At 37.0% G+C, this 25,375-nt stretch overlaps 2 protein-coding genes across 5 annotated transcripts in view; both read right to left on the bottom strand.

The window, feature by feature from the left end:
• atg2a (autophagy related 2A) overlaps positions 1 to 3,649 on the bottom strand; it is a 30,101-nt gene extending 26,452 nt beyond the window's left edge. For all 3 annotated transcript variants that reach the window (XM_081383027.1, XM_081383028.1, XM_081383029.1), the window contains exons 1-5: positions 3,125 to 3,649; positions 2,162 to 2,324; positions 1,921 to 2,070; positions 1,471 to 1,573; positions 130 to 268 (exon numbers count right to left, since the gene is read on the bottom strand). In XM_081383027.1, the coding sequence (XP_081239153.1) occupies positions 130 to 268; positions 1,471 to 1,573; positions 1,921 to 2,070; positions 2,162 to 2,324; positions 3,125 to 3,295 (726 nt within the window). In that variant the 5' untranslated portion in view covers positions 3,296 to 3,649. The remainder of the gene's footprint in view (positions 1 to 129; positions 269 to 1,470; positions 1,574 to 1,920; positions 2,071 to 2,161; positions 2,325 to 3,124) is intronic.
• A 158-nt stretch (positions 3,650 to 3,807) lies between these two features.
• nxf1a (nuclear RNA export factor 1a) lies at positions 3,808 to 24,773 on the bottom strand. Of its 2 annotated transcripts, none has more exons than XM_081383607.1 (22): positions 24,287 to 24,773; positions 23,364 to 23,420; positions 15,974 to 16,172; positions 15,756 to 15,873; positions 15,338 to 15,421; positions 13,669 to 13,773; positions 13,507 to 13,587; positions 12,991 to 13,060; positions 12,743 to 12,831; positions 11,902 to 12,009; positions 11,636 to 11,745; positions 9,954 to 9,990; positions 9,535 to 9,603; positions 9,395 to 9,450; positions 9,185 to 9,289; positions 8,032 to 8,090; positions 7,827 to 7,942; positions 7,698 to 7,740; positions 7,550 to 7,622; positions 7,083 to 7,265; positions 5,153 to 5,213; positions 3,808 to 4,823 (listed from the first exon to the last, which is right to left on the bottom strand). In XM_081383607.1, the coding sequence occupies exons 1-22, from the start codon at positions 24,351 to 24,353 to the stop codon at positions 4,785 to 4,787; spliced, it is 1,929 nt and encodes a 642-aa protein (XP_081239733.1). In that variant the 5' UTR covers positions 24,354 to 24,773; the 3' UTR covers positions 3,808 to 4,784. The 2 variants fall into 2 exon arrangements, with proteins under 2 accessions (XP_081239733.1, XP_081239732.1); XM_081383606.1 differs by lacking the exon at positions 24,287 to 24,773 and adding an exon at positions 24,076 to 24,240 and having other exon boundaries at positions 4,442 to 4,823.
• Between the last annotated feature and the right edge of the window lie 602 nt (positions 24,774 to 25,375).

The following is a 25,375-nucleotide window of genomic DNA, read 5'->3' as shown; positions in this document are numbered from 1 at the left end:
ATTTGTGGTACACAATATTTAATTTTACAGTAAAATTTAGATTAGTACATAAGCTAGAACAGAAATGCAGAAAAAAGGGGAGTCATACTAAACGTAAACACTAACTAACAGGTTGTATAGTTTCCTCACCTGTGATCCTCCCAGGGTCTCGTAAAGCAGCTGTACGGAGTTGAGCTGAAGGATCTTGTGCAGGAAGGCTGGTGGCTGGTGGATGTCTACAGGCACTGTCTGGTTTGAGTCTCTCACAGCCTCATCACAATAATCCACCCTGCAGTACCACGCACCACAACCAGGGACAAAACACACACAGCTTGGTCACAAACAATGGAATGCACATGAGCCAATGAGTATTTTTAGCTTAACCTCTGAATCGACTAAAATAATGTAAAAAAAAAATTAAAAAGTATTTTGACTGGCAAAAATGTTTTTACAATAACATAGTACAGTGCTTTTTTTGTTTAGATTAAATTGATCAATTGATCAAAAGTGACAGTAAAGACATCTACCTCCGGTTTCACAGACAAGGCTTAAGATAGTCCCAGATAAAAATGCATGTTAGACCTGTTTTAACTGAAAGCATCTTGCACTGAGATTTCTTATAATATGTCATTGCCATTGTTTTGTCTCAAGATGCATTGATTTTTTTTTCTAAGGCATGTTTATAAAAGCGAATAAAATGTCCTAATTGAACTAAGGCCTAATCCTGGCTTAATCCAAGCACTGTCTGTGAAACCAGATCTTAGAATGTTACAAAAAAAAAATCTAGTTTTTCTTTTGAAGTTTCTGTTCATCAAAGAATCCTGACAAAAAAAAAAATGTAGTAGTTTCCACAAGAACAGGGTTTCTCAAACTCGGTCCTGGAGGGCCACTGTCCGGCACAGTTTAGCTCCAACCCTGATCAAACACACCTGAGCAAGCTAATCAAGGTCTTCAGGATCACTAGAAACTCACAGCTTGATCTTGTTTGATCAGAGTTGGAGCTAAACTGTGCCGGACAGTGGCCCTCCAGGACCGAGTTTGAGGAACCCTGCACAAGAATATTAAACAGCACAACTGTTCCCAATATTGATAATAATAATAAGAAATGTTTCTTGAGCAGCAAATCAGCATATAAGAATGATTTCTGAAGGATCATGTGACTCTGAAAACTGCAGTAATGATGCTGAAAATTCAGCTTTGACATCACAGGATTCATTTACATTTTAAAATATATTGTAATAGAAAACAGTTATTTTGAAGTGTAAAAATATTTCATAATATTACTGTATTTTACTGTATTTTTGTTCAAATAAATGCAGCCTTTGTGAGCACGAGAAACTTCTTCTCAAAAACATTAAAACATCATAATGACCCATTTATTAATGGCACATCTACCAAGTTACATTAGCTGGCACACTATTAATTAATCATACTTTATAAATACACAGACAAAAAGAAAATACATCCCTAGATGTATCAGGATGGCCTTACCGTTTAATGCGCATCTCTAAGGCAACCCCAGCCTCAGCGTCCAGGGAATGGTGTTCTACTCGCACTATAGTGTCCAGGAAGGTGACTTTTATTCGGCGTAGGACTGCAAACACACACACACACACACACGTTCATGTGATAAATTGCAGTAAGCTGGTTGTCTGCCACACATCAGGGCTGTAAGGCTTATTTAATGTTAATCACTGGCTGAGAATATATTATCCATGCATACTACCCATATAAATTAATACATGTACATATTTGTTGTTTTAAATTAATAATAAAAATATATATAAAATTAAATATATAAACTAAATAAGAATAGAAATAAATACATAAATATTTTGTAACTATAAGAGCTATGGATTAAAATCAACTGTCAAAGATCAAGGAAAGTTTACCTTCATGAATCAATATACAAATGTACTAGACTCAAGAGCTGATACACACCTGTCTCGATGGTCTGTGCAAACATTTCCAGTCCCTCCAGTGGAGCAGGCGGCTCTTCTGACGCCTCGGGCGGGTCCTTCAGGCACTCCTGGGCCAGCTGCATGCTGGACGTCATGCATGACGACCACCCTTGAGAATCCCAGTTTCCGTCTAACAGAGATCAGAGAACAAATAATTGTATAAAATATGGCTGAACGTATCAAACCAAACGAGTCCACAAATAATGGTCAACAGAACTCACTGGTTCTGTATTTGGGTCTGCATGTTATTTGCAATCCAGTGACTTCAAGGGTGCAGTGTTCGGTCACAAGTGCTGCCCAGGGAATAGTCACTGCGATGGTGTTCACAAAACCTTCAACAATCTCCAGCGGAGCTCCCAACGACTCCAACAACTCGTTCACTGCCTGAAAAGAAGATTCAGAGTATAGGCTAGTTAGTGAGCCCGCAAATATGATTATCCTTATCCAATTGACCCCTATTGTAAAATTTAAAATGATCAAATATATTTGTATAAAGTAGGGCTGAACGAATTTGGAAAATATTCTAATTGGGTTTTATTTATTTACCAATACTGCAATTTAATATACAATTATTTTTTATCTTCTGTATTATTAAACAAAGACAAGCAATAAATCATTGCATAATACGACCAGCACAATATTAGATAGATTAAACATAAACTGTTCTTTCCTGTAGGCCAGACCTATATGTTATAATGAAAATAGGTGATGCATGAATTTATATGAATGACAATTTTAACTACTTCAATAGTAGTATATTGACTGATTTGTTGAACTTTTAAACAATTTATACTCTGGAAAAATGTATATTATAAATATGTAAAATATACATATTTTTAAATATATTATCATAATGTTAGATTTGTTCATTTATCAATATGTTTTGTATTTCATTATTTATTTATTTTTTACACAGTTTTTCTCTCAACTTTTCCACCAACCCCCAGATGACACCACCAGAGAAGTGTGCGAAAGCAAAAGTTAGTAACCCTTTGTCACTGTGTCTCGAGACCAGGAAGAGAATCTAAGATGCAGTCTTTTCTGCACAAGTCATCAAACCTTTGGAAACACGAGTTGCTCCTTCAACAAGATGTGTTGATCTCAAACTCATGTCCAGATATTGCGAAACACTGGCAATAAAGGGACAAGGAAACCGGCCTGGGCATGTCTTACCCCACACTTACCCACACATCCAGGTTAATTTCACTAATGACCCCGCTGCCATTGTACAGGTCCAAGCTCAGCTGGTCCAAACTGAGTCTCTCCTCCAAAAAGTGGCCCAGATAGTGCTGCAGGAGGTACCGACAGGCCCGTTTCTTTATTGAGCCCGACCAGGGGAAGAGCCACCGAGACATAGGGCCAGAGCAGACGGGGAGAGGGAGCTGAGAGGTGGTGGAACAAGAGACCAGTCCTGCATAACAGACTTAAACCCCCCTCGGTAGTGTGTGAAAGTGAGAACGCAATAATACAAGCCAACTAGGATGGACAAGAGCGGGTGAAACCGTCTAACTTCCTGTCTTTTGACACCAAAATCCCCCGGTTCTTCGTTTTCGAACGTAAATTTGTCCACAGCAGCGTTTACAAGAGATTCTTTGTGTTGAAAATGGTCACTCCGGTTCTGTCTTTTAATAATATGTCACTCAAATTTGCGACAGGTCCTCTACGGTTCCTCTGGTCAACGGGTTGTTTATTGTTTTCATACTCAGACTGAACGAAAGTGCGTGATGACGTAGGCGCACACTGAAGATGCCAGAAGTTGGAGGCGTCAGTCCGCCATGTTGGGACGGTCAACACCTCATCCAGTCATACAAATAATCAAACTTCTTGTACCAAATATTATGTAGATTTATGATATTATTTATATTTTACGGTGAAGAGCGTTATGTAATAACTCAAGTATCGTTACATAGAATTACCATACATGCCATATTCAATGTACTATAACAGAATAGCGCTTACACTACCATTAAAACATTTGGACACTGCTACTCATTCTGTATTATTACAATGCTCACATTTTATAGCGGGACTTTAACTATGAAATAAATAATTATGTGATTTTGTGACCATAATGTTAAACAAATCAAAACTTTTTAACAGTATTTAAGGAGTGCATCATGTTGCATAAAATGCTTAGATTAGTTGAAGATTTTCTTGAAGACTGGTCCTAATTCTTTTCAAGTCAGTTGCATAAAAAGTTAGATTGTTCTAATCTGAATCAGAAAAGTAAGACTGATTACCTCTTGAGTAATTTTTAGTTGGTCAAATTACCTCTTGAGATAGTCTTAACAGAGGCTACGTTTATGCAACTGGCCACTATCAGATGTGTTATGCACTTGTTGCCTGCTTTTCATTTATTTTCTCCAACATAAATTCAGTTACATGTTCCCAAGCGTATCTGGAATTTTTAAGGGCCAAATATTCCTCCTGTGTTCTCTCATGATTGTAGAGTTATATTTAGCAATAATCAAAATGATCTTTCTTTAATATAGTGAAGACTTAATTAGGTATTGATGTTTATTATCTTGGTGAGAATAGCCTGAATAAACAAACTTTATTTCTGCGAAAATTTAGCTCAACACCAACAAAAGCGCAGCACATATTTTAGACATCACAATTAAAACAGAAATGTACTTTTTAAAATTAATACAGAAACAGTGCTGTAGAACGTACAAACCTGATGTATCATCCTTTTTAAGGAAAAAATAAAATAAAATAATTAATATAAAACAAGATTTTGTTCCATTTCAGTTTGACATCACACATTAAGTGCCTGTTAAACAACAAATAAAACTATGTACATACAAACAGGTATTCATATATATTTCTGTTTGTTTGTTGTTTTCATTTTATGAAAGCAGCTTCTGGGATCTTTCCTTGAGCCTAAAAGAGAATAAAATATTATGATGAATGTCTAGTTTTTAAGTCTCAATTTGATGTGATGAGATTTCAATAGCACATGGTCCACCTCAAACTATATATTTGATCACTGTAACCAACATAAATTTACTGTAATGATTTACATGTTCACAAATCACCTGATCTAAAATAGGGAAACATTTTCAGCATGACTATTCAAAGATAGACATCAAGTTTAGAGATGGTTAATCAGCTTTTGGAACATTTTAAACTAAGTCAGGTTTTCAATAGTTAATGCATGGTAAAAAATGGTTTAAACTTTAATTTCTGTTATCAGCCAAGCAGATTCATACCTTTAGTTCCGTGAAAATCTGAGCTGCTCGGTGAAAATCCCACGCGTTATCCTGCAGACATCTAACAGCAATACACAAGCCTTACCAACAGAATCGGGATAATATTGACTAGGGCTGGGCGGCATGACCAAAATCTTATATTAATAAGTCTTTTAAAGTAAATTCAACTTTACGAAGTAACAGTATAGTATAGTATTTTCACTGGAAATTCAATGAAAAAAAAAAAATATATATATCCTAAATAACGATGTGATAATGCCTATTTCTAAATGAAATATTTTTCAAATAGAAAGTACTTAATTTTTTGGGACACTCACCAGTAAATAATGTAAAGCAGTCCTACTAATAACTGCACAAATATATCTACTGTAGTACAACTTACAGCCCAACATCCTTGGAAACAAATAAATATGATGCTATTTAGAAAAGCAGAGATTTTGATATCACCCAGCCCTACCATTTCACACATCATCCATAGAAACATCCATATTTAGTTCTAGAATCAAAGTGCCCCTATTATGCTATTTTAAAGGTTCCTAGTTTTGTTCTGGATGTCTCATTCAACAGGTTTACATGCATTTTAAGTAAAAAATTAAATTAAATAAAAAAACACTTAGATTTTTTCATAATACACATTGCAGCATCAGCTCTTTTCTCATTGTGTTTGAAACTGTTCGATAAAGGATTCGCTCTCTAAACCCCTCATTTCTGAGAGCTTCCTCTGCTCTGATTGGTCAGATGGCCCAGTCTGTTGTGATTGGTCGACCACTTACAGGGCATATCAGAAAACCAAACCCCCATTACCACATCTGAATTTCAGCTCCGGAGGCTTCCTCGGCGCTTGATACACAGTGATACGAACAATGATGCATAAATTTCACCGCATCAATTCCAGCGAGAGTCCTCATCCTTTAGAAGTGCATCAAAGTGGAAGTTGAACCAAACTCTTCCAGACCCCAGCTACAACTACAGTGTTTGAGGGTCGATATAGTGGTTGTTCATAGGCAGCAAATGAAGACCATAAGGCTGGCATTATGCAAATTTGTCACAAACCTACATAGGTTTGTGCAGGAAGAAAGACTGTCGACTCGTTTAAGTCAGTTCAGAATCGGTTCTTTCTTTTGGGAGAAAATACCTCCATTTACAATGAACTTTGATCTTTAAAACTTTGCAGCCCTTTTACATTCACAAACAGCTATATTACACTTCAGCCCCTTTCACACAGGGCGTTGATCCCGGGAAATTGCCATAAAATTCCTAGAGTGCCTTCTGTGTGAACGCAAACACGTCCCGGGATTGATGCCGGGATCAATGCTGGGATGGGGACCTAGTAACATTGCCGGGATCAGTCCCGGAACGCGCTCTGTGTGAACAAAAGCCAGGACCAATGCCGTAAGGGGTATTTTGTTGCTTGTGTTCGTCATCAACAAAGAAAGAACGAATTTTTTTTTGCAAACTAGAATGAAGCAGAGACCAGGAGCTCCTTACTATCCGCGCTGAAGCTGAGATCGTTAGCCAGTTTTGTGGAACAGTACGCGATGCGTTAGTGTACGACCAAATCCGGAAAAAAATGCTCGAGTGTGGTTTCTCGAGATCGAAAGCGCAGATCATTAGTAAACTTAAGACGGGGCGTGAATAAAATCCACCAAGTGCACGACTACAATGGAAAGAGCCATAGCGGAAGATTAGACTTGTCTTTCTATGACACATCCTGACGTCACATGTCTTTACGGGATGTGCGTGAACGCACTCACAGATTCCGGAAAATCACTGGCCGTGTGAATGAACCAAAATCAAACGATCCCTGGACACATTATCCGTGTATTTTCCGGAATCTCTGGGCTTTCGTGAAAGGCAATAAACTAAAAAGCACAATAGGGGCACTTTAAGACCTACAAGTGTAAGGGCATGGTTTTTCCTCACTGCTCACTTTTGAGACCATTCCAGGTTCATTTCAGACTTCTGAGAGAAGGCGGAGAGCATTTCCTGCAGGGATGCAGAGATGCTGGGCACTGGGCTACTCGAGAGGGTTGGGGCTGGTGCTGCAAACGCACAGCGGATCTCCTCAGTGGTGGCGTTCCTCACAAAGAGCTGGTCATTCACGATACACAGGCTGCAAGATGCAACAGATACCAATAAACATGCATCAAATCAACTGTGTGTTACCAAGAGGATATTTGCTCAAGTGATTAACGGTGATTCTTTTAATTGGCTGTTGGACAGTCAACATTCAATCTGTGAAATTCACCTAACAGCTGGACAGTGTGTCCACAGGGAGAAGCCAGGAAATGAAGATAACCATATAAAGCAATACATTACAGCAAAAGGTAAAGAAAAACAGAAGCAGACAGTGTTTTTATCTAGTCACGGTTGTGATTTGCTGTTGGCTTTTCCTACCCAGAATTCCGAGCTGGAACTGTGATGAAGACCCTAGAGAACGCCCTGACAGAGTCTCTCGATTTGTCATCAACTGAAGAGAAGAAAATAAACATTTTGAGATGAACACACTGTCATTTTGTCATGTAACTGTTCAAGCAAGACTCACCCTCTTTGAACACTCCACTCACTGTGAACACTAATAAAGTGCTCTATGGAAAAGACAGGAAAACAACAAGACGTCAAAAATTGTAAATAGCTTCAGTGATAACAGTGTTAAAATCATTGAGGAACTTACTGTGTATGTGTTGACATCAACATTGATTAAATTAATGTCATGCTGGGTCTTTGGGAGCTCACTGAGGAAGGAGACCAGAGTCAGGCGAGTGCGTTTTAGCAAGCGGAACCGACTGGCTGTAAAGAAGAAGATGGCTGTACATGACAAATATATATATTTTTTTAACATTGTAAACTCTAATTTGCTTGTTTCTCCTGAAACATACAGGGATCTTTGAGGTTCTTGATATTGCGGCTGTGTTTATGATAATCTTTCAACCTGCACCTGCAAAATCATAGGAAAAAGAAATGAGACCACAAATAAACTGTACAAACATTAAAAATTATTTTTCATTTAAATGTACTTCCCCACTAATAAAATTGTACAATGTGGATGCATCTAACAAAAGTCTGGGTCACATTTCACCCCCAAAATAAAGTTGCGAAAAGTCAAAGTTTTAGGTTGATGCATATTGCAGAGAATAGACCGGGCACGCGATTGTTACTTGCGTGTGGCTTGCTTTATGATAAAAAGAGTTATTAAGTTCAGTAAGCTGCTGAAAACAACTCATTGTGGTTCTTGCGCTGTCTGACACACACCAGAAGTGCACACACAAAAAATGCCTCTCAGAACAGCATGCGATACCGAATTCAACTCTCAATCGCGGTTTATTGCACTCAAACAGTCAGATACACACAGTTATGTAAAAATGTCTGTCTTAGAGAGTATTCATGTTAACACAGTCAGTTATGTCTTAAGACTTGACTTAACGTAAACAGTAAATCTTCTGTGTGTCAATAGGATTCATGCACTGGGTCTTAATGTGACAGCAGCCTAATACAGTAAACCTGCTGCGGTCTGTCAGAAAATCACTCACTGCTCTTGACTGAATAACTTTTGTAGCTTTAATATGAATCAATGCATATTTAATTCATTCATTTTTTGATTTTACACTTAAAGCATTATCGTATTGCATTAAACAAGTTATCGCATATCACATTTTTCTTCAATATAGTGCAGACCCAAAAATAAACTACAACAATTTAATTAGAAAGTTATATATTATATGTATGTATGTATGTATGCATGCATATGTGTGTATATATATATAGATATGGATATACTGTGTGTGTGTATATATATATATATATATATATATATATATATATATATATATATATATATATTATATATATATATATATATACACACACACACACAATTTTAATGTAATTTATTTCTTTTCATTTTGAAATTAATATCCCGTTTTATCCCGTTTATGTTAGATTTTGTGATACACCTGATAAATGGCATATTAAAGACAGCCTAATGCTAATCTCGACGAGTAGAGTTTTAAGGACAGAGAGCTCACACTGTACCTGGAGGGATTATTAATGGGTGGCAGACTGAGAGAGAAGCAGGCACCATCATGATAGGCCTCCAGCAGCCGCTGTCTATCCCCAGAGTCATAGACACAGAAATAACTTCCCCAAAACAAACACAAACACACATCACTGCTGATAAAAGCATGCTTATAGTGAAAACATTAAGAGGCACCTCTGGTAAAACATTTCCACACATGCACTTACTGTTGCAGAAAACGCTCAATGAGACCCTGGATTTCATTGGAGACAAAGCAGCTTCCCTGAATTAGTGTTACAGACACATCCAGTCAAAGACTTAATTGACATGCTTCAGGTCAATATAACAGTGCAGACTTCTAGGCTACCTTGCAAGGAGGGATGTGTGTGCGTGCTTCCACGTCAAAGCAGATCGGAAGTGGAAGCACATGACCGTCCTATGGAAATAACAACATTACAAAGAAAACTGCATGTTTTATTCACATCATGCAACGGTTGCAACTACATTTTGATGATAGATTATAAATGAACTTTTTTTTTTTCTTTGTGAAAATGTGAACTGATGAATCATGCACATTTTTGATTTACGTTTGCTTTATTCCAGTCAGGAGAGTGTCTGATGACACTTAATCGGTGTGTGTTCTTTTGGAAGCCAGTCTGGAATCAGGCATCCTGTCCTTGACCAATCAATGATTGACTGACTTAATATCTGACAAACACTAATAACTGTACTGTACATTCAGTCCAGTTGGTTCAAAACATTATTGACAAATCAAAAAAAGCTCACCAGTCTGTGAAGCCTGGGAAATCGCTCCCGAACAGCACTGTCACGGGAGACAAGAGGAAAACAGTGATGCACCTCATTATTACAGCAGACACACCAAAATCACATGTGCATTCTCCTAATCTATTTGTGTTTATTCTTTATGCAAATACAATGAATGATTGCTGAAATGTGTTTTGATCAAGAAACTAATGAAATAAAATATTTAGAAATAATATTGTGCCAAGATCAGCCCCGAAAAATAAGTTTTAACCCTATTTTCAACATTCTCTGGATGGATTGGTTCAGTTTTTAGAGTTTTAAACCCAAATTTCACTAACCTGTTGCTTTCACCCAACGGGTAAAAAAACACACCATTATTGAAAGTAAAAAGGACTATAACTTTCAGAATGCAATGCTTTCACCTAAAAACTGCTTATTTGCAGCGGTCTCTGAACATTAAACTAGAAGAAGAGAATAATTTTTTACTTTAACAGACAGACAAGTTCTCAAATGACTTTGTAAATGAAAGCCATGCAAGCGCAGGGAAGAAATGACAAACAAGCCACACAATCAAACGACCAAAACAAACTTGTCGATTTGTGACGGATGCTGTGGTTTTGTTGATGTGGTTTTTATGAATGCTGACTTTGGATGAGTGCATTTCAGAAGCAATGATGGCTGCTGACTTGGTATCCATCAAAAAGCATCCCATAGAGAAATAGCCAACGAACTCCAGCAAGCTTCATTTAGCCATGAGAATGAAGTTAGCTGGGAGAGAAACAGTAATAAAGTGAATGGGGAGTCAGCCTTTACACTTGTTCTGACTGCCAAATATCAGCCAATTAATAGGCCTGATATATCAGTTTATCACTAATTTAAACAATTAGTTTGATCCTAATTGGAGTCCCATAACCTGACCAGGGCAAGTATAATATTAACAGTTATTTATTCTTTTTAGTTCAGTTAGTTTGCGTTAGTTAAAAAAAAAATATGAAAATGAAAAGCAAACCAGATAAAAATGGTTTTCACACCATTGTTCTGTTTTTGCAAACAAATAAAACTCTCTCTATATGTATAAATAGTTTTATTTGTTTGCAAAAACAGAACAATAGTGTTTATACGCACACACTTTATTAGTGTACCAGCCAATCACATGGCAGCAGCTCAATGCATTTAGGCATGTAGACATGGTCATCATAGTCATAAAGGTTTACTGCACATTGTTATTCTTCTAGTTATTTCCCTATAGCAGCTAATGAATCAGAAGTCTCGCACATTCACAGAAAATAGCTTACTGCCATGTTGAAAAATGAGGTGGATCATCATGGATGTCATTCAGATATAAAATAATAAATGTAATATTTAAATAATAATTTACTCTGATAACTTTTTTGGAGATTGGCATAAAAAATAAAATTATATTCATTTTTAAATTCTCATGGTGTTTTAGGATTTTATCAATTAACATGACATTTCCAGGTCTATAAATGACACTTTTAAAATTAGACATTCAAGTTTTTCAAGGCCGTGGTAACCCAGGATCTCCAAAGAAAAACCTGTTAGGAATTCATCTAAATAGTTACATAACCAACAGGTCTGCTGTTATGCCTCATAAGGAACCGAGATTGAGTATATCTATCAGCTAATCATATCAACCTTGACCTTTAACCTCACAGTGTGTGTCCCAGCTCACTGGCACTGACCTGATATATGAGGTCTGATCTTTGAAGTGATCACACAGAGGGTTCCTGTCCAGCCACAGCTCCACCAGCCTGAACCCCTTCACCACATCCAGCTCTTGCTCCGACTTCAGCTACAGACAGAGAGAATGAGGTCAAACAGACACTGAAAGTAAATTCTGTGGAGCTTGCAGAATAAATTGAAGCTAAAGATTTAAGTGGGCTAATAATATGACAAACGTATCTCACTATCGATGTAAATAGAAGAGCGTAATAGCAGCGTCTCTCACCTCGTTATGAGACAGGTTCAGTGACTGCAAGTTGGGGGTTTTGTTCACCAGTTCTGCTATGTCATCCAACTTATACAGCTTGTTGTTGCTCAGGTTCAAGCACAACATCTGTGAAGGATCAAAGAGAGATTGGGACAGAAATAAAATGTTCTTTCAAACTCTAAACGTTTGTTTACATGAAAGCAGGGTTTCCCAAATTGGGTTCCTGAACATGATGAATGATGGGTTACGTTTAACTTTAGATACAGCTCTGAAGCGGTATTAGAGATAGAGAAGGGCGCTGAGTTTTGAGCATTATTCCGACCTGGGACATTCTTGCGCACTTATTTCCTGTCACATGTACACGCTGTCAAGTGGCCAAGACCACAAGTGTTGTTATTGGACAGGCCCTACTATCATACATGTGCTAATAAGCTCTGACCCCATATCACTCTGAGACACCTGACAAATGTTTCCTGGAATAAGCGTCTGAACGTGACGTACCCACAGCTGTTTATCCTAGAAATATAACCGCATAGTTCAACGTTTCCACCAGCTGGATGTTTTGATTTCCTATTTTTGTCTAGACACTATGGCTGAGCTTGGCTTGATTAGATATAGTTGCTATATTTATACTTCACAGTGGTTAGATGAAGGAAACAGGTTATACACCAGACCTATGACACACTTCTCGAAACATCATGGTGAATGTAAAGGATATTAAAGCTACTCTGTCACCAACATTACCCAGTTGAATGCACTTTAAAAGAGAATCATCAGTGGTATTTGATAAGGCATCAGTATTACTATAGCTTATATTTGTGGTTAATAATTTGAACAAACCCCAAACACCAAGTCTTACCTCTGGGATATTCTCCTGTATGATTTTGATCACAGCTTGCATGCAGTTTTTTCGGCTTAAGATGATCTCAATATTATGAGAAACCAAGTCTGGTGGAAAAAAAGAAAAGTAAAGATCTAGTTTCACATTTTGAAAAGCACTCAACTCATTTCTGACAAATGGATAACTGTGTTAATCTTAGGGAATCTATTGAACTTTTTTGTGCAGTGTCAGCGTTTTGAGCACTCAAACCCTCAGTGTAGTTTTACCTGGATCAGTGCGGATGCTGCTCAGGTTGAGAGACTTCTGGGAACTATCGAAGCGTTTGGACATGCAATGCTGCAAGAAAAGAATAGCAACAGTTAAAGTTGCCATGAAATCAATATTCACAATTCTTGTTTTCATGGATTATTGCAGCATTAATTATAAATAATTTAACCGTGCACATCATTTTATTTTCAATTCATGTGCCATTATAATCTTTAATCAAAATATCTTCCCCTCCCTCTTGCAGCGACTTCTCTTCTCTGATGATGTGTTTACTGGCATGAGGGCGGGACAGCCTCACATGAGATCCACCAATAGCAAACCACAACCATCGAATTCCCGATGGACAAAATCAAGTCCTGCCCTACTTTTTTTCGAGAAGCCGTTTCACTTGGATATACATCACAATAGGGAAGAAAAAACTATTGCAATTTCTATTTCATGTTGACTTTGAATGGAGCAGCTGCCACCTGTAGGCCACAAATGTTACTGCAGCAAGAAGCAGCTGCAGGTCAGACCTTCAAATGTTCCAGATCTTGTGGTTTCAGCTCACTTTGGAGGAAGGGGAGACTGGAACAATGGCTCATAAGCACGACCACCTGGAAAACAAGAAACATGGAATTCAGGATCCATTAGTACAAGATGAATGTTTTTTTAGAAGACATGAAGCAAGACAGTACCCTCTGCCCTTTACTGTCTGTAACTCTGCGTGTGAGTTTGCACAGAGCGCTGGCATGGGCAGCATCCTCCAGATAGAAATGAACTGCATGTCCCTCTGCGGTGTACTAGACAAAAACACAGAGAAACACAACCAGACAAACAAAGATGTGAAGCATCAACTGTAAACAATGTATTGGTAATTTGGTGATTTAAAGGGGACCTATTATGCCCAGTGTTAGGGGTAGCGCATTACAAGTAACTTGAGTTACGTAATCAGATTACTTTTTTTCCAAGTAACTAGTAAAGTAACTCATTATTTTATTAATTTACAACAAAATATCATAGTTACTTTTTCAAATAAGTAACGCAAAGTTACTTTGTTTTTCCATTTATTTGACTGGCAGCTCTCCAGTCCCTATTTTGAGAGAAATCCTAAGTTCACGGGCATTGTGTTTGCTGTGTAAACATGATGGTTATTGTAGTCTTAGAATAAATGTGAACAGCCATTTACTCATCTCACTTGCAAAAAAAAAAAAAACAGATTTAGTATTACATAAAATTAATTAAAACAGTGAAATGCAATCTCAAAATATTATGTAAACCTGTAATAGTTAAATATATTAAATTACACAAATATACTTAAAGTATTTAATCTCACTTTATTAACCAATGCCTTTGCTGCTGACCTTCAGAGATCCACTTCAACCATAACAATAGACATTTTTTTTTTTTTTTAAATGATTTAATGCTCAAGTAAGTGTTGAACTTTCTCTTGCATCCTATTCTTCTAATCCAGAAAGGCTAAACAGCTGAAAAGTTTTTTTTCTTTTTATTGCACGCTTTAGTGTACAGGCATGAATTTGCATTTCTTTCAGGCTGAGGCTTATTCAGTTCACTTTTGATGTGAAAGGGCCTTTACATTTGCCAAAAATAAAACTTTTTTTTGTTGTTGTTTTTAAAAAAAATTAACAAGTAAGCCCAGCCCAGGCGAGAAAAGTAACGCAAAAGTAATGTAATGCATTACTTTCCATGAATAGTAACTAATTACCGGAATAAGTTACTTTTTTAAAGAAGTAACACAATATTTTAATGTCTACAAGAATAGATATTCATGCTTGAATATTCAATGACATTGTTGCAGCTCCTCTCTTCCCAGTCTGTCAGTAATGATCTGTTTAGTTCCTGTATCTATGGAGCCCCTCCTTCCAAAAAGTGGAATTATGTGCTCTGATTGGTTGGCTGGACCAGTGTGTAGTGATTGGTCAACTGCATAAAGCCTGTTTTGGAAATGTTATGCCCCTTACCATAACTGTGAGTTTCAACACTACTATAATGCATCTCAACCAGGCCTCGCCCCCTTTATTTGCATATGCTTTGGGTTGGAATTATTTAAATGAGGGATATTGTGACACGTACGTCCCTGGAAGAAAACTCAAGACTACAATGGAGGCGTTTCGGGGAGTTCAGAAACAACACAGATATAGAGAATAACTCCCTTTGGAGTAGACTTGTAACTTTGCATACCTTTTTCATGCTTAAACAGCAACATTACACACTAAAATGTTCAACATTTACCAATACAGTTAAACACAACTGAATTACAAACAGCTCCACTGACCTCTAGTGGACATTCAGTCACACCTTCTAAACCCGTTCAGCATAACTGACCACTTCATTACGATCACTTACATGTAATGGAGTAAATGCAATGGGACAGAGATTCTGTAGTGATGTTAGCAGCCATCTTTTATCATACTTTTTTCCATGTGGGATCTGTGGAACAAAAGTATGAACAGCACAGTCATCAGGAGTCTAGATAAATTAATGGCTTTTGCTTGTTAGGTTTAATATCTTATAGCAGATAAATCTGTCTGCTGTAAAGCTTAATACTTAACATCATATTAACCAGTGGTAAATGAATTAACTCTATTGTGATGTAGTAAGCACTAATGTTAAAGGACTAGTTCTCATCATTTACACACCATCATGTCATTCTAATCCAATTCTACTTTATTTCTTTGTGAAACACAAAAGAGATCTTTAGCAGAATTAAATGGGAAAGTTGAAAAAATTATGATGTCTGGGTTAACTATTGCTGAACTCTTACTGTAATTTTGAACCATGTTTTTTCATCTCTCCCTTTATCCTCTGCATTGAATCTGTGTGTATTTTTGATCATGTCTATTCGCCTCTCTCCTTTGCAACTGGGACGTCCATATGGAGTACTTCAGGAAAAGCATAATATGGGCAGGGAGTTACATGCAAACATTACATAGTACATCCATTCCTTATTTCTAAAGCTGAATCATTTGCAACAACACTTACAATTTTTTGTGTTTGGACACCCCATTCTGACTACCCATCACAGACACATCAACACAGCCGTTCTGAAACCTGCTGCGGGGTCCCGGCCAAGACGGTCCTGGGGCTCCACCACGATGCTGCAAGTGAACTGGATCATTGTGTAAACTAGCCTTGACGGACCCCCAACTTTGATGGACCCCCAACCAGCGGCCGTCATGATCTGAAACACACAAAACACAAAATTGAAAAGACATGAAAAAGATAGACTCAAGACACGCCAGACAACTCATGATGTTTATCAGGAGGAATGGAATATTATTCTAGCCATATTTCTGTAGAGGCTATTTATGTTTTTAGTTCAATTATCTTACTGTTATTCTGCATAACAAAGTACACGGCAAATAGTATCTAGAATTACTGTATTTGAGAATTATCATGTATTGCATGAGTTAAAGCAACAGCAAAGCACTTTTCTTCTTTGGTCCCCCTACAGGTTGGAAGCAGAATTGTCCATTACGGCTGTCATAAATAATTTAGCCTACCGTCACACGCACGCCATTTGTTTATCCAGCATCGGCTTTGGAAAAAACTATGTCCACAGACAAGGTAGAGTATGTTGCATGATTTTATGAAATCAGAAACGGCTATTTTTTATATAGGCTCCACCTATCGGCTATAGAGCCGATATATATCAAAGAGAAATGCAAACGTGAGTTTAATTTTTATATTAGTTTTTTTTTGCACTTAAGTGTCCAGTGATTATTCGGGTAGGCTACCTTATTTAACGAAGTTTTTGATGTTCGTTCGTTTCATAATCGATGGTTGTGCGGTGTTTTTTTTTTTTTTTTTTTTTTTGCTGAAAAAGGCAGGCACTTTATTTAACGAATAGTGATTTTTTTTATATAATTTCTTGTTTGATACTTGCACGATGTGTGCAGTGGTTCGTTTTGTTAATAAATGCACTTTAAAGGTGTTTCATAAGTGCTTTTGTTTAGTTTTTACATGGTGTGTTAAGTTATTATTCATTTTGCAATAAAGATGTGTGTAGCCTAATACAAGCGAGTAGGCTATCTTATTGTTTTGTGTATTTTTATTAAGAATAAAATAAATTAACCCATGATTAATTCAAACAAATGCTACTGAATTGCCGCTAATTAAAGTGAAAGTAAATTGAGACGTGTGCACGTCCGCATTTTCGGCCACCCGAAATCCCCGACACGCAACCCCGGTGACACCGGGATTACCGGTTTTTTTACACGTCGATTAACCGGTGGAAAAAATCCGTCACCGCAACATCCCTAGCTGTTGTGTACAGTAGTTTTGGGTACCAGACAGTAGTTAAGAGTATGGCAAACACCTTTTTTCAGTTCTAGGAGCCAGAGAGAGAGCCAGGGAGTGAGAAAGGTAAGAAAGAAGGCACAAGATTAGGCAGGGAAGAGAGTGAGAGTCAGGATGACACATTTAACCCCCTGAGGTCGGCTGTCGCGCCGGCGCGATAGGCTCGTTTTTTTCCGTATGAGTGCAAAAAAAAAATATTAATTTTTATCTTATATGCTTGTGTTATACATCAATCGATCCTGTTTAGTGTGTATTTTTTTTGTGTATGCTCATAATAAAAACAAAGTGTTGTGCTTTTCGCCAAATAAAGAAAAATAAACATGATGCGAGTTCTGCCTACTCTCCGTCAGTGAAGTCAATTCTGAAACGCGTCCGAAAATGAACTGTAACTCAGCGAATACTCAGTCAAACAGGCATACAGTCACACAGGCATGAAGCTTGAATTCTCTTCTTTAAAATGAAGTAATTTTTATAAAAAACAAATATTCACAGTTTATGTAATATGCATGCAAAGAGAGAGATGTCAGTCGTTCTCATCTCAGCTCATTAAGTTTTAATGTGCTCCGCCTACGGAGAGCGCGCGCTATTCAAACGCAAATGTGAGGCGATCCAAACAAACCTGTGAAACGCCCACATCAGCTGGATAACACACACCGCGAGTTCACTTTCAGACTTATGTTCTTTACGATGCTGTGAGGAATAATACTATCTTGATAATAATCCTGCAAAAATTTACCTCAGAAGTTCTGGAAGTATCATTTCGAGGAGCAAACGGATCCCGCTGAGGAATTAGGTCAGTTCTGTTTGCTTTGTTCTAATCTGAATGAATGAACGCAAAGATGCGTGCTGTTGTGGAGCTACTACAGCTGGCAAAAATACTGTTTAAATATTGATCGCGTTTCTGTGTATGAATGAATGAATGAACGAACGAACGCACAGATGCGCGCTGTTGTGGAGCTACTACAGCTGGCAAAAATACTGTTTAAATATGAATCGCGTTTCTATGAATGAATGAATCAGCGCACAGATGCGCGCTGTTGTGGAGCTACTACAGCTGGCAAAAATACTGTTTTAATATGAATCGCGAATACAAAGAAAGATTACACTGGAAATATATTGTTACAATTTTAAATGTTGTTGTAATTGTATAACCTTAAAAAAACAAAACAAAAAAAACATATATATATATATATATATATATATATATATATATTTATATAAGGATAGATGTAAACAAAATCTTAAAAGGTCATTATAAGCCTTCTCTTTAAATAATTGTATTATGCTTTATTAGTGACACATTTGGGAAGAGAATATATTCCAAATCTGAAAATACAGTATGAGAACAATTAACTGCACAATTTCTAGAAATGTTTACCTTGGATATTGTACAATTTGCAAGCAAAATTTGTGGAAAAAAAACAACAAACCAGTTATATATTGTCCTTGCATTCTTGTGGCTGAGTCACACACCTGAATGAAAGGCTCATTACGTATGCAGCCTCATTATGCGGGCCCCATTGTCTCCGCAGGTGTGAATCACGCCCACCCGCATATGGCCTTTCCAAACAAAAAGTGTTTTACAAGATTTAAATCAATGTATTGTGTTATGTGAATGATTAGGCAGGATGATTTTCCCATAATTTTGAAGAAAAAATTCTAGGCAACGCATCCATTAGTCAGAAGTCTTATTTACATATATTTAGAATATGTTTTATGGCCTTATTTCAGAAACTTTAGTTTTTTGTTTTTGAAAAAAAACATGCATAAACATTATTCTATCAAAAATACAAACATGTACATGCAAGTTGTTCACATATTATGGTAGCCCTGTTTGTGCTAAATAGAGTGAATTTACACCTTTGCCATTAATATGTTTATAAGCAACTGAAAAAAGCACAAATGTCAGGGCATGTCAGAACATCTCAAGGACCCCAAAAACCCCTCAGACCCCAGAGGGTTAACAAGGCAAACCAGCCTGACCCAAGAGTCATTCCAAACCAGCAACTTGTAAGTAAGCCACTCAGTCCCTGTACCACTTCTCCTGAAACCTATCCATGGCTTCATTATTCTCCCAGTGCCAAAGGCATATTTTGTTTTCATTCCATGCAAGCCTTCAAACAACAGAGCAGCACTCTTGCCAAAAATATGGATCCAGCTTTTGTCTCAACTGGGTTTCGAAATTGGAAAAGAACCATTGACATATTTTAAACTCACCAGCTGAGTCAAGCTCATAAAGTGGCGATAACAACTTACACCCACCAAAAAAGAAGCACTGAAACACAGCTATCCACAGTGAAGGAGGTGCATCTGAGACGCGTCTCTCTGTAGGCAAGGGCGTGGTTAGCTGGTACCCTCTGACATCACAGGGTACCACAACTTCCAATAGAAAAATTCAACTGCAGTAGCCACCGTTCAACCTGAAGAGGGCAGCACTCAGACGTTTTTACACCATATATTGTAGAATTAAAACACTTTAAACCCAAATGTCAAAAAAATTACTTGAATCAATAAACAGCATTAATAAAACCCCAGTCTTACAGATCATTAACTTAAAAAAGTTGTTTTAGGGATTATTTACACTTTTAACTTCAATATCCATCTAGCACCATCACTGATGCAGTAAACAGTCTCAGAGCTATGCTGCCAGAAGTCTGTGCTCTCTTCCCTCAATACAAACTTGTCTGCCACATCCACCACATTCATCAAATTGACATAGGAGAAATTTGCCAGCTCTTTATCTCTGCAAATGAGAGCAGAAGGAATGTCTTTGGGGCCTTCATTTAGTCTCAAAACCAATGCAATGCAGCTTGCAAACACTTTTCAACCTAGGCTATATTTAATTGATTACAGTTTAAGGATCAGATATTTAATAAGATAGTAATCCTTTATTAGTCCCGCAGTGGGGATTTTTTTTTTCAATGTTCAAAATGATAAACTTTGTTTTTTGTAAAACACACGTTCAGTGTGATACATCACCTTTTCTTCTAACAACACAGTAAGTGTTTTGGAGCTGACACTAATTGTTGAAGTTAAAGTTTCTTTCTTATTAATAAATTACCTTAAGTACTCAACAGTCTGGGGTCTCTGTTGTTGTATTTTTTGCTTCATAATGCACCATACATTTTCAATAGGAGACAGGTCTGGACTGCAGGCAGGCTGGTCTAGTACCTGAACTCTTTTACTATGAAGCCACACTGTTGTAACGTGCAGAATGAATCTTGGCATTGTCTTTGCTGAAATAAGCAGGGATGTCTCTTAAAAAGACATTTTCATCAAAATTCCTCATCCTATAGCCAGACAAAAGTGTCAAAACTAATGTTATAAAAACAGACACTTCCAGTTCTTCATTATTATAGGCTGAGCTGTGTTCGATGCCATTGTAATTTACTTTGTAACCACACAGTTGAGAGTCGTAATAAAATGAGACGACGTGCAGCCAGCAAAGTTGCAGTGGAAAAAAAAACTCACAGTTTGAGCGCCAAATACGTACGGGGACAGCGAGGATCAGCTTCGAGAGAGAGTGAGACATGTAGCTTATCACATCATACTAAGTTTAATACATTTAAATAGACATATCAAGTAGTAATTAATGTATATGAATCTTAGTTGATTATAGGCTATTAGAGCTGGTTTGGTTGCTGAGAGACGAAGACGCACAGAGACGGCAATTAATGCGCTGTTTGATTTATGATCGTGCTGTGCTTATTCCATTCATTTGAGTATCATATTGCACATGGCTTAAATCATTTAAAGGGTTAGTTCACCCAAAAATTAAAATGATGTCAATAATGACTCACCCTCATGTCGTTCCAAGCCCGTAAGACCTCCGTTCATCTTCGGAACACAGTTTAAGATATTTTAGATTTAGTTCGAGAGCTTTCTGTTCCTCCACTGAAAGTCAATAGACGGCATACTGTCCATGTCCAGAAAGGCAATACAGACATCATCAAAGTAGTTCATGTGACATCAGTGGCTCGATCTTAAGTTTATCAAGCGACGAAAATACTTTTTGTGTGCAAAAAGTAAACAAAAATAACGACTTTATTCCACTATTCATTTCCTTCTTTCTGGGCCTCGAGCTATTTCACGTAGTGTTTTTGCGCAGCGCATCTGTGTTGTACGTCTGAACGGAGGTCTTACGGGCTTGGAACGACATGAGGGTGAGTCATTAATGACATAATTTTCATTTTTGGGTGAACTAACCCTTTAAATATACATACAATAATATACAATATCATATTGTAGAACATGTATATGATGTAGTAGCCTATTATAGTTGATATTACTCTTGCCAAGCTCTTACTTCTGAGAGATGCACGCATAGACGGATCTATGCACTCGTTTCATTTTTACTCTCACTCATTCACTTCACTCATTATTGCATAGAGATTTTAGATAAGGTATTTGGCTTCGGGAACACCCCTAATCTACTCCAGTAAAAACATTTTGCAGGATGACCCACCTAAGTTTTTTTTGCTTTCGACGCCCATGGAACTGAATATATATATATATATATATGCATTTGTACCCATAATAGAGTTATTTGGAGTATTTAAAGTATATTTCATTTAAAGGGTTAGTTCACCCAAAAATGAAAATCCTGTCATTGTTACTCACCCTCATGTCGTTACAAACCCAAAAGACTTTCGTTCATCTTCGGATCACAAATGAAGATCTTTTGATGATATCTGAACGATTTATGTCCCTTGTGATGGATTTATTAATTAATCATAACTAACGTTTATTTTTCTTGCAGGAAAAACAATATGCTTTTGAATCCAAACCCTTTGGTTGAAAACTCGTGACTTTGAGTGTGTGAGTGTATAAATAACAAGAAGGGGAAATGAAATAGACTAGGTTTGAAAACTTGTGCTTAACAATGAGGTAATCAAGAAAACAGAGTTTGCTTCTATCTAGTAACAAAAGGGTCTGCCTATGAGGAACCAATCAAATTGTAGGGAAATTATGTAATTGTATCATGTCATTTTCGCCATGCTCCTATTCTAAAAAAAACTGTAGTGTTCTTTTTGCTGGTGGGATTCTCTCTGAAATTTGTCTGAGATCCTCTGGTCGTGATTAAAGCATATTCAAAGGCATTGTCTAGAGTCTGTCTAGTTAATGCTGCGCAGAAAGTTAGTTAGGGGAGCTTACTAGACACTTTGATAGTGTTATAGTAAAAGGGCCTAGACGTCATCCGACTTGAAGCCAGTTGTCGACTGTAGACGCAGTGCTAGAGTATAAAGATTATTAAGTGTCGACTGTAGACGCTTGGGTGTCGATTGGAGACACCCCAGGTAATTAGGAGTCAGGTGCATAATAAGACAATCTACCACACCCTCCACTGGCAGCTACGCAACTACACTTTGACGCTTTAAAAAGTTCATAAAAAGAGGTTGTATGAATTGAGCGGTTTAGTCCAAAATTTCTGAAGACATGATTGCTTTATATGATGAACAGATTGAATTTTAGGCTTTCATTCACATATAAGCATTGATCAGCGAATATAAAGAGAAGCTCAAGAGAACCTGCTTGATGCATGAGAACAAACCCCATTGGTTCTTGCAGAAGATCAAATGTGCTGTGTCACATGGGAATGAACCTCATTGGTTCTCGCTCGTCAGGCAAACATGCTTGAGCTTCCGTTTACCACAACTGAGTTGATGAATGTTAAAAAATAAATATAAAATAAAAGATGAACTAAATTCAATCTGTTCATCCTATTAAGCGATCGAGTCTCTTCAGAAAATGTGAACTGAACTGCTCAATTCACACAGCATGGATTAGTTTTACAATCTCTTTATGAACTTTTTGAAGCGTCAAATTGGTAGTTGTCAATGGAGGGACATAAAGCTCTCAGATTTAATCAAAAAGATCTTTATTTGTGTTCCGAAGATGAATGAAAGTCTTACGGGTTTGGAACGACATGAGGGTGAGTAATTAATGACAGAAATGTCATTTTTGGGTGAAATAACCATCCCTTAAAGTAAATATATTTTAAATACTCAAAATAACTATATGGGTACAAATGCATGTTCAGGTCAGCTCTAAATAGCAGCAGGTTCAGTTTTACCTGTAAAGGAGCTGTCAGTGTTCCACACCTCTCTCATCACAGCAGAGCCACTCGAATCTAAGGCAAGTGGAGGGAAAGATTCAAGCAGAGGCAGACTGTTGTTGTTCATGAACTTAACTTACGAGCAGCTTCTGATATAATAAAACTACAAAACAACTGTGTTTAACGAGAATAAAATTATTATTTAAAAAAAAAACATAGGGAATATGCAAAGATCTTAAAACGAACAGTAGAATACGATTAATTGCATCTAAAAGATGTCATTTCGTTTTAAAAGTTAATGAAAACTACTATTCCCAAAATACACTGACATTCACATTTCAGAGCCAATTTAACAGTACATTATTAATAAACTTTTTTGATTGTAATATTTAAATATAATTCATACCATACAATTATATAAAAATAATATACATGTTATATTAATGGTATAATTTTTGAGTTGACAATTAAACATTAACAATAAGCATGCAAGTAATAGACCTATATTTTTTTTAATTCAAATTTTTTATGCTAAGTGGTGTAAAGAGCAACTACATGGCCAGAAACAAGTTACACGCGGTCCTACATGTAATCTAACTTTAAAATATATTCTAACAGTTTAAAACTTGCATCTTGTTAAAAAGATTGGGTTTCATTTGACCCCGATTCACCATGAATGTGCAGGATTTGCAAAGAACAGTACGACCTCTTAATATGAGTGGTTATTTACCTTTTGCACCAAATAACCAACGTTGACGTGTTAAAGTTAGTGATATAAAAACGCGATAAAAATGTAAAGATGAGCAGCTGACCATGAACAACCTGTCAATCACTGCCTTAATCAATATCATGCAGAGTGCAACTTCGATTCGGTCCTATAGTTTAACAAGACACCAAACCATATCGGTTCATTAAGACTTAAATCATGATAATTTTGGTACCTGAACTGGAGCAAACCCGTGTTATCATCACAGACAGGTTGGGGTACAATTCCCGAGACCGAATCATCGTGACGTGAAACGCGGGCGCGACCGCGTGCACTGCTCTCACTGATGCACGTGGACTCTGTGCAAACGTGCTGCTTCATCTTGCTTCGATAACATGTGCGTGGCAGCGTGCATATTTAACAGGCAAGAGCAAAAATATATCGTCTTGCAGGGATCCACAAGCATAAAATATAGTTGCAACTTTTATAAATTAGATAAATTAGATATTTTAAAATATCTAAAATGCATAATTTATTCTCAGCTGAGTTAATAAATTAGCCAACAGTTTTATGCTTTGAGATTTTTTTTAAAAAGGGTTTAATTTTTTTTTTAAAGAAAATGTGAGGTGTTTGTGTTGTGGACTATTGCTAGGGTGTTGCTAAGGTGTTCTGAGTGTTTTGTGGCATTAGCTTACTTAGTAGGCTAATTAGTGTTCCTATGCAGTTTCTGAGGTGTTGGTGTTGCTTATCAAGTCAAAAGAGTCTCTATGCAAGTCTCTTTGTAATTGTGTCTAGATATGGCTCTGGTCCCTCTTTCAAAGTAAATAGGTACAATAATTCATATGCTTATGAAAATTGTAATCCTAATTGCTTGGAAAATTAATAAGCTACAGTTTAATAACAAGCTACAGTTTTTAAGATATTATGCATTTGCATATGTGGCAAGGTAGCACTCATATATATGGAGCCACTAAAGGGGCATAAAAATATGGTGAAAAAAAAATATGGGATGGGAGGAAAAAATATTTTTCAAATCTTTGTTCTCTATCAAAACCTTTGCGTTCTCTCACAAAGAATATTTTCTAGCTGGACAAATAACAGTAAGTGTTTGTCCGAACTCACAAGTTTTGCGAGAGAATGCAAAAGTTTTGCGAGAGAATGCAAAAGTTTTGCGAGAGAACAAAACGTTTCATGGGGGAATGCAAAAGCTTTGACAAATATTTTTTTCCTCCCATCCCATATTTTTTCCAACACCATGTGACATATGAGCAATAAAGTGATGATGTTTTATAAAACAGCCATTAGCTCTGAATCAAATTGAAGG

This window comes from Scardinius erythrophthalmus (assembly GCF_964197995.2).
Source record: "Scardinius erythrophthalmus genome assembly, chromosome: 13".
In the NCBI taxonomy this organism is placed as follows: domain Eukaryota; kingdom Metazoa; phylum Chordata; class Actinopteri; order Cypriniformes; family Leuciscidae; genus Scardinius; species Scardinius erythrophthalmus.
The sequence above is the reverse complement of the archived record's forward strand: the minus strand, read 5'-3'. Positions and strand labels throughout refer to the sequence as shown.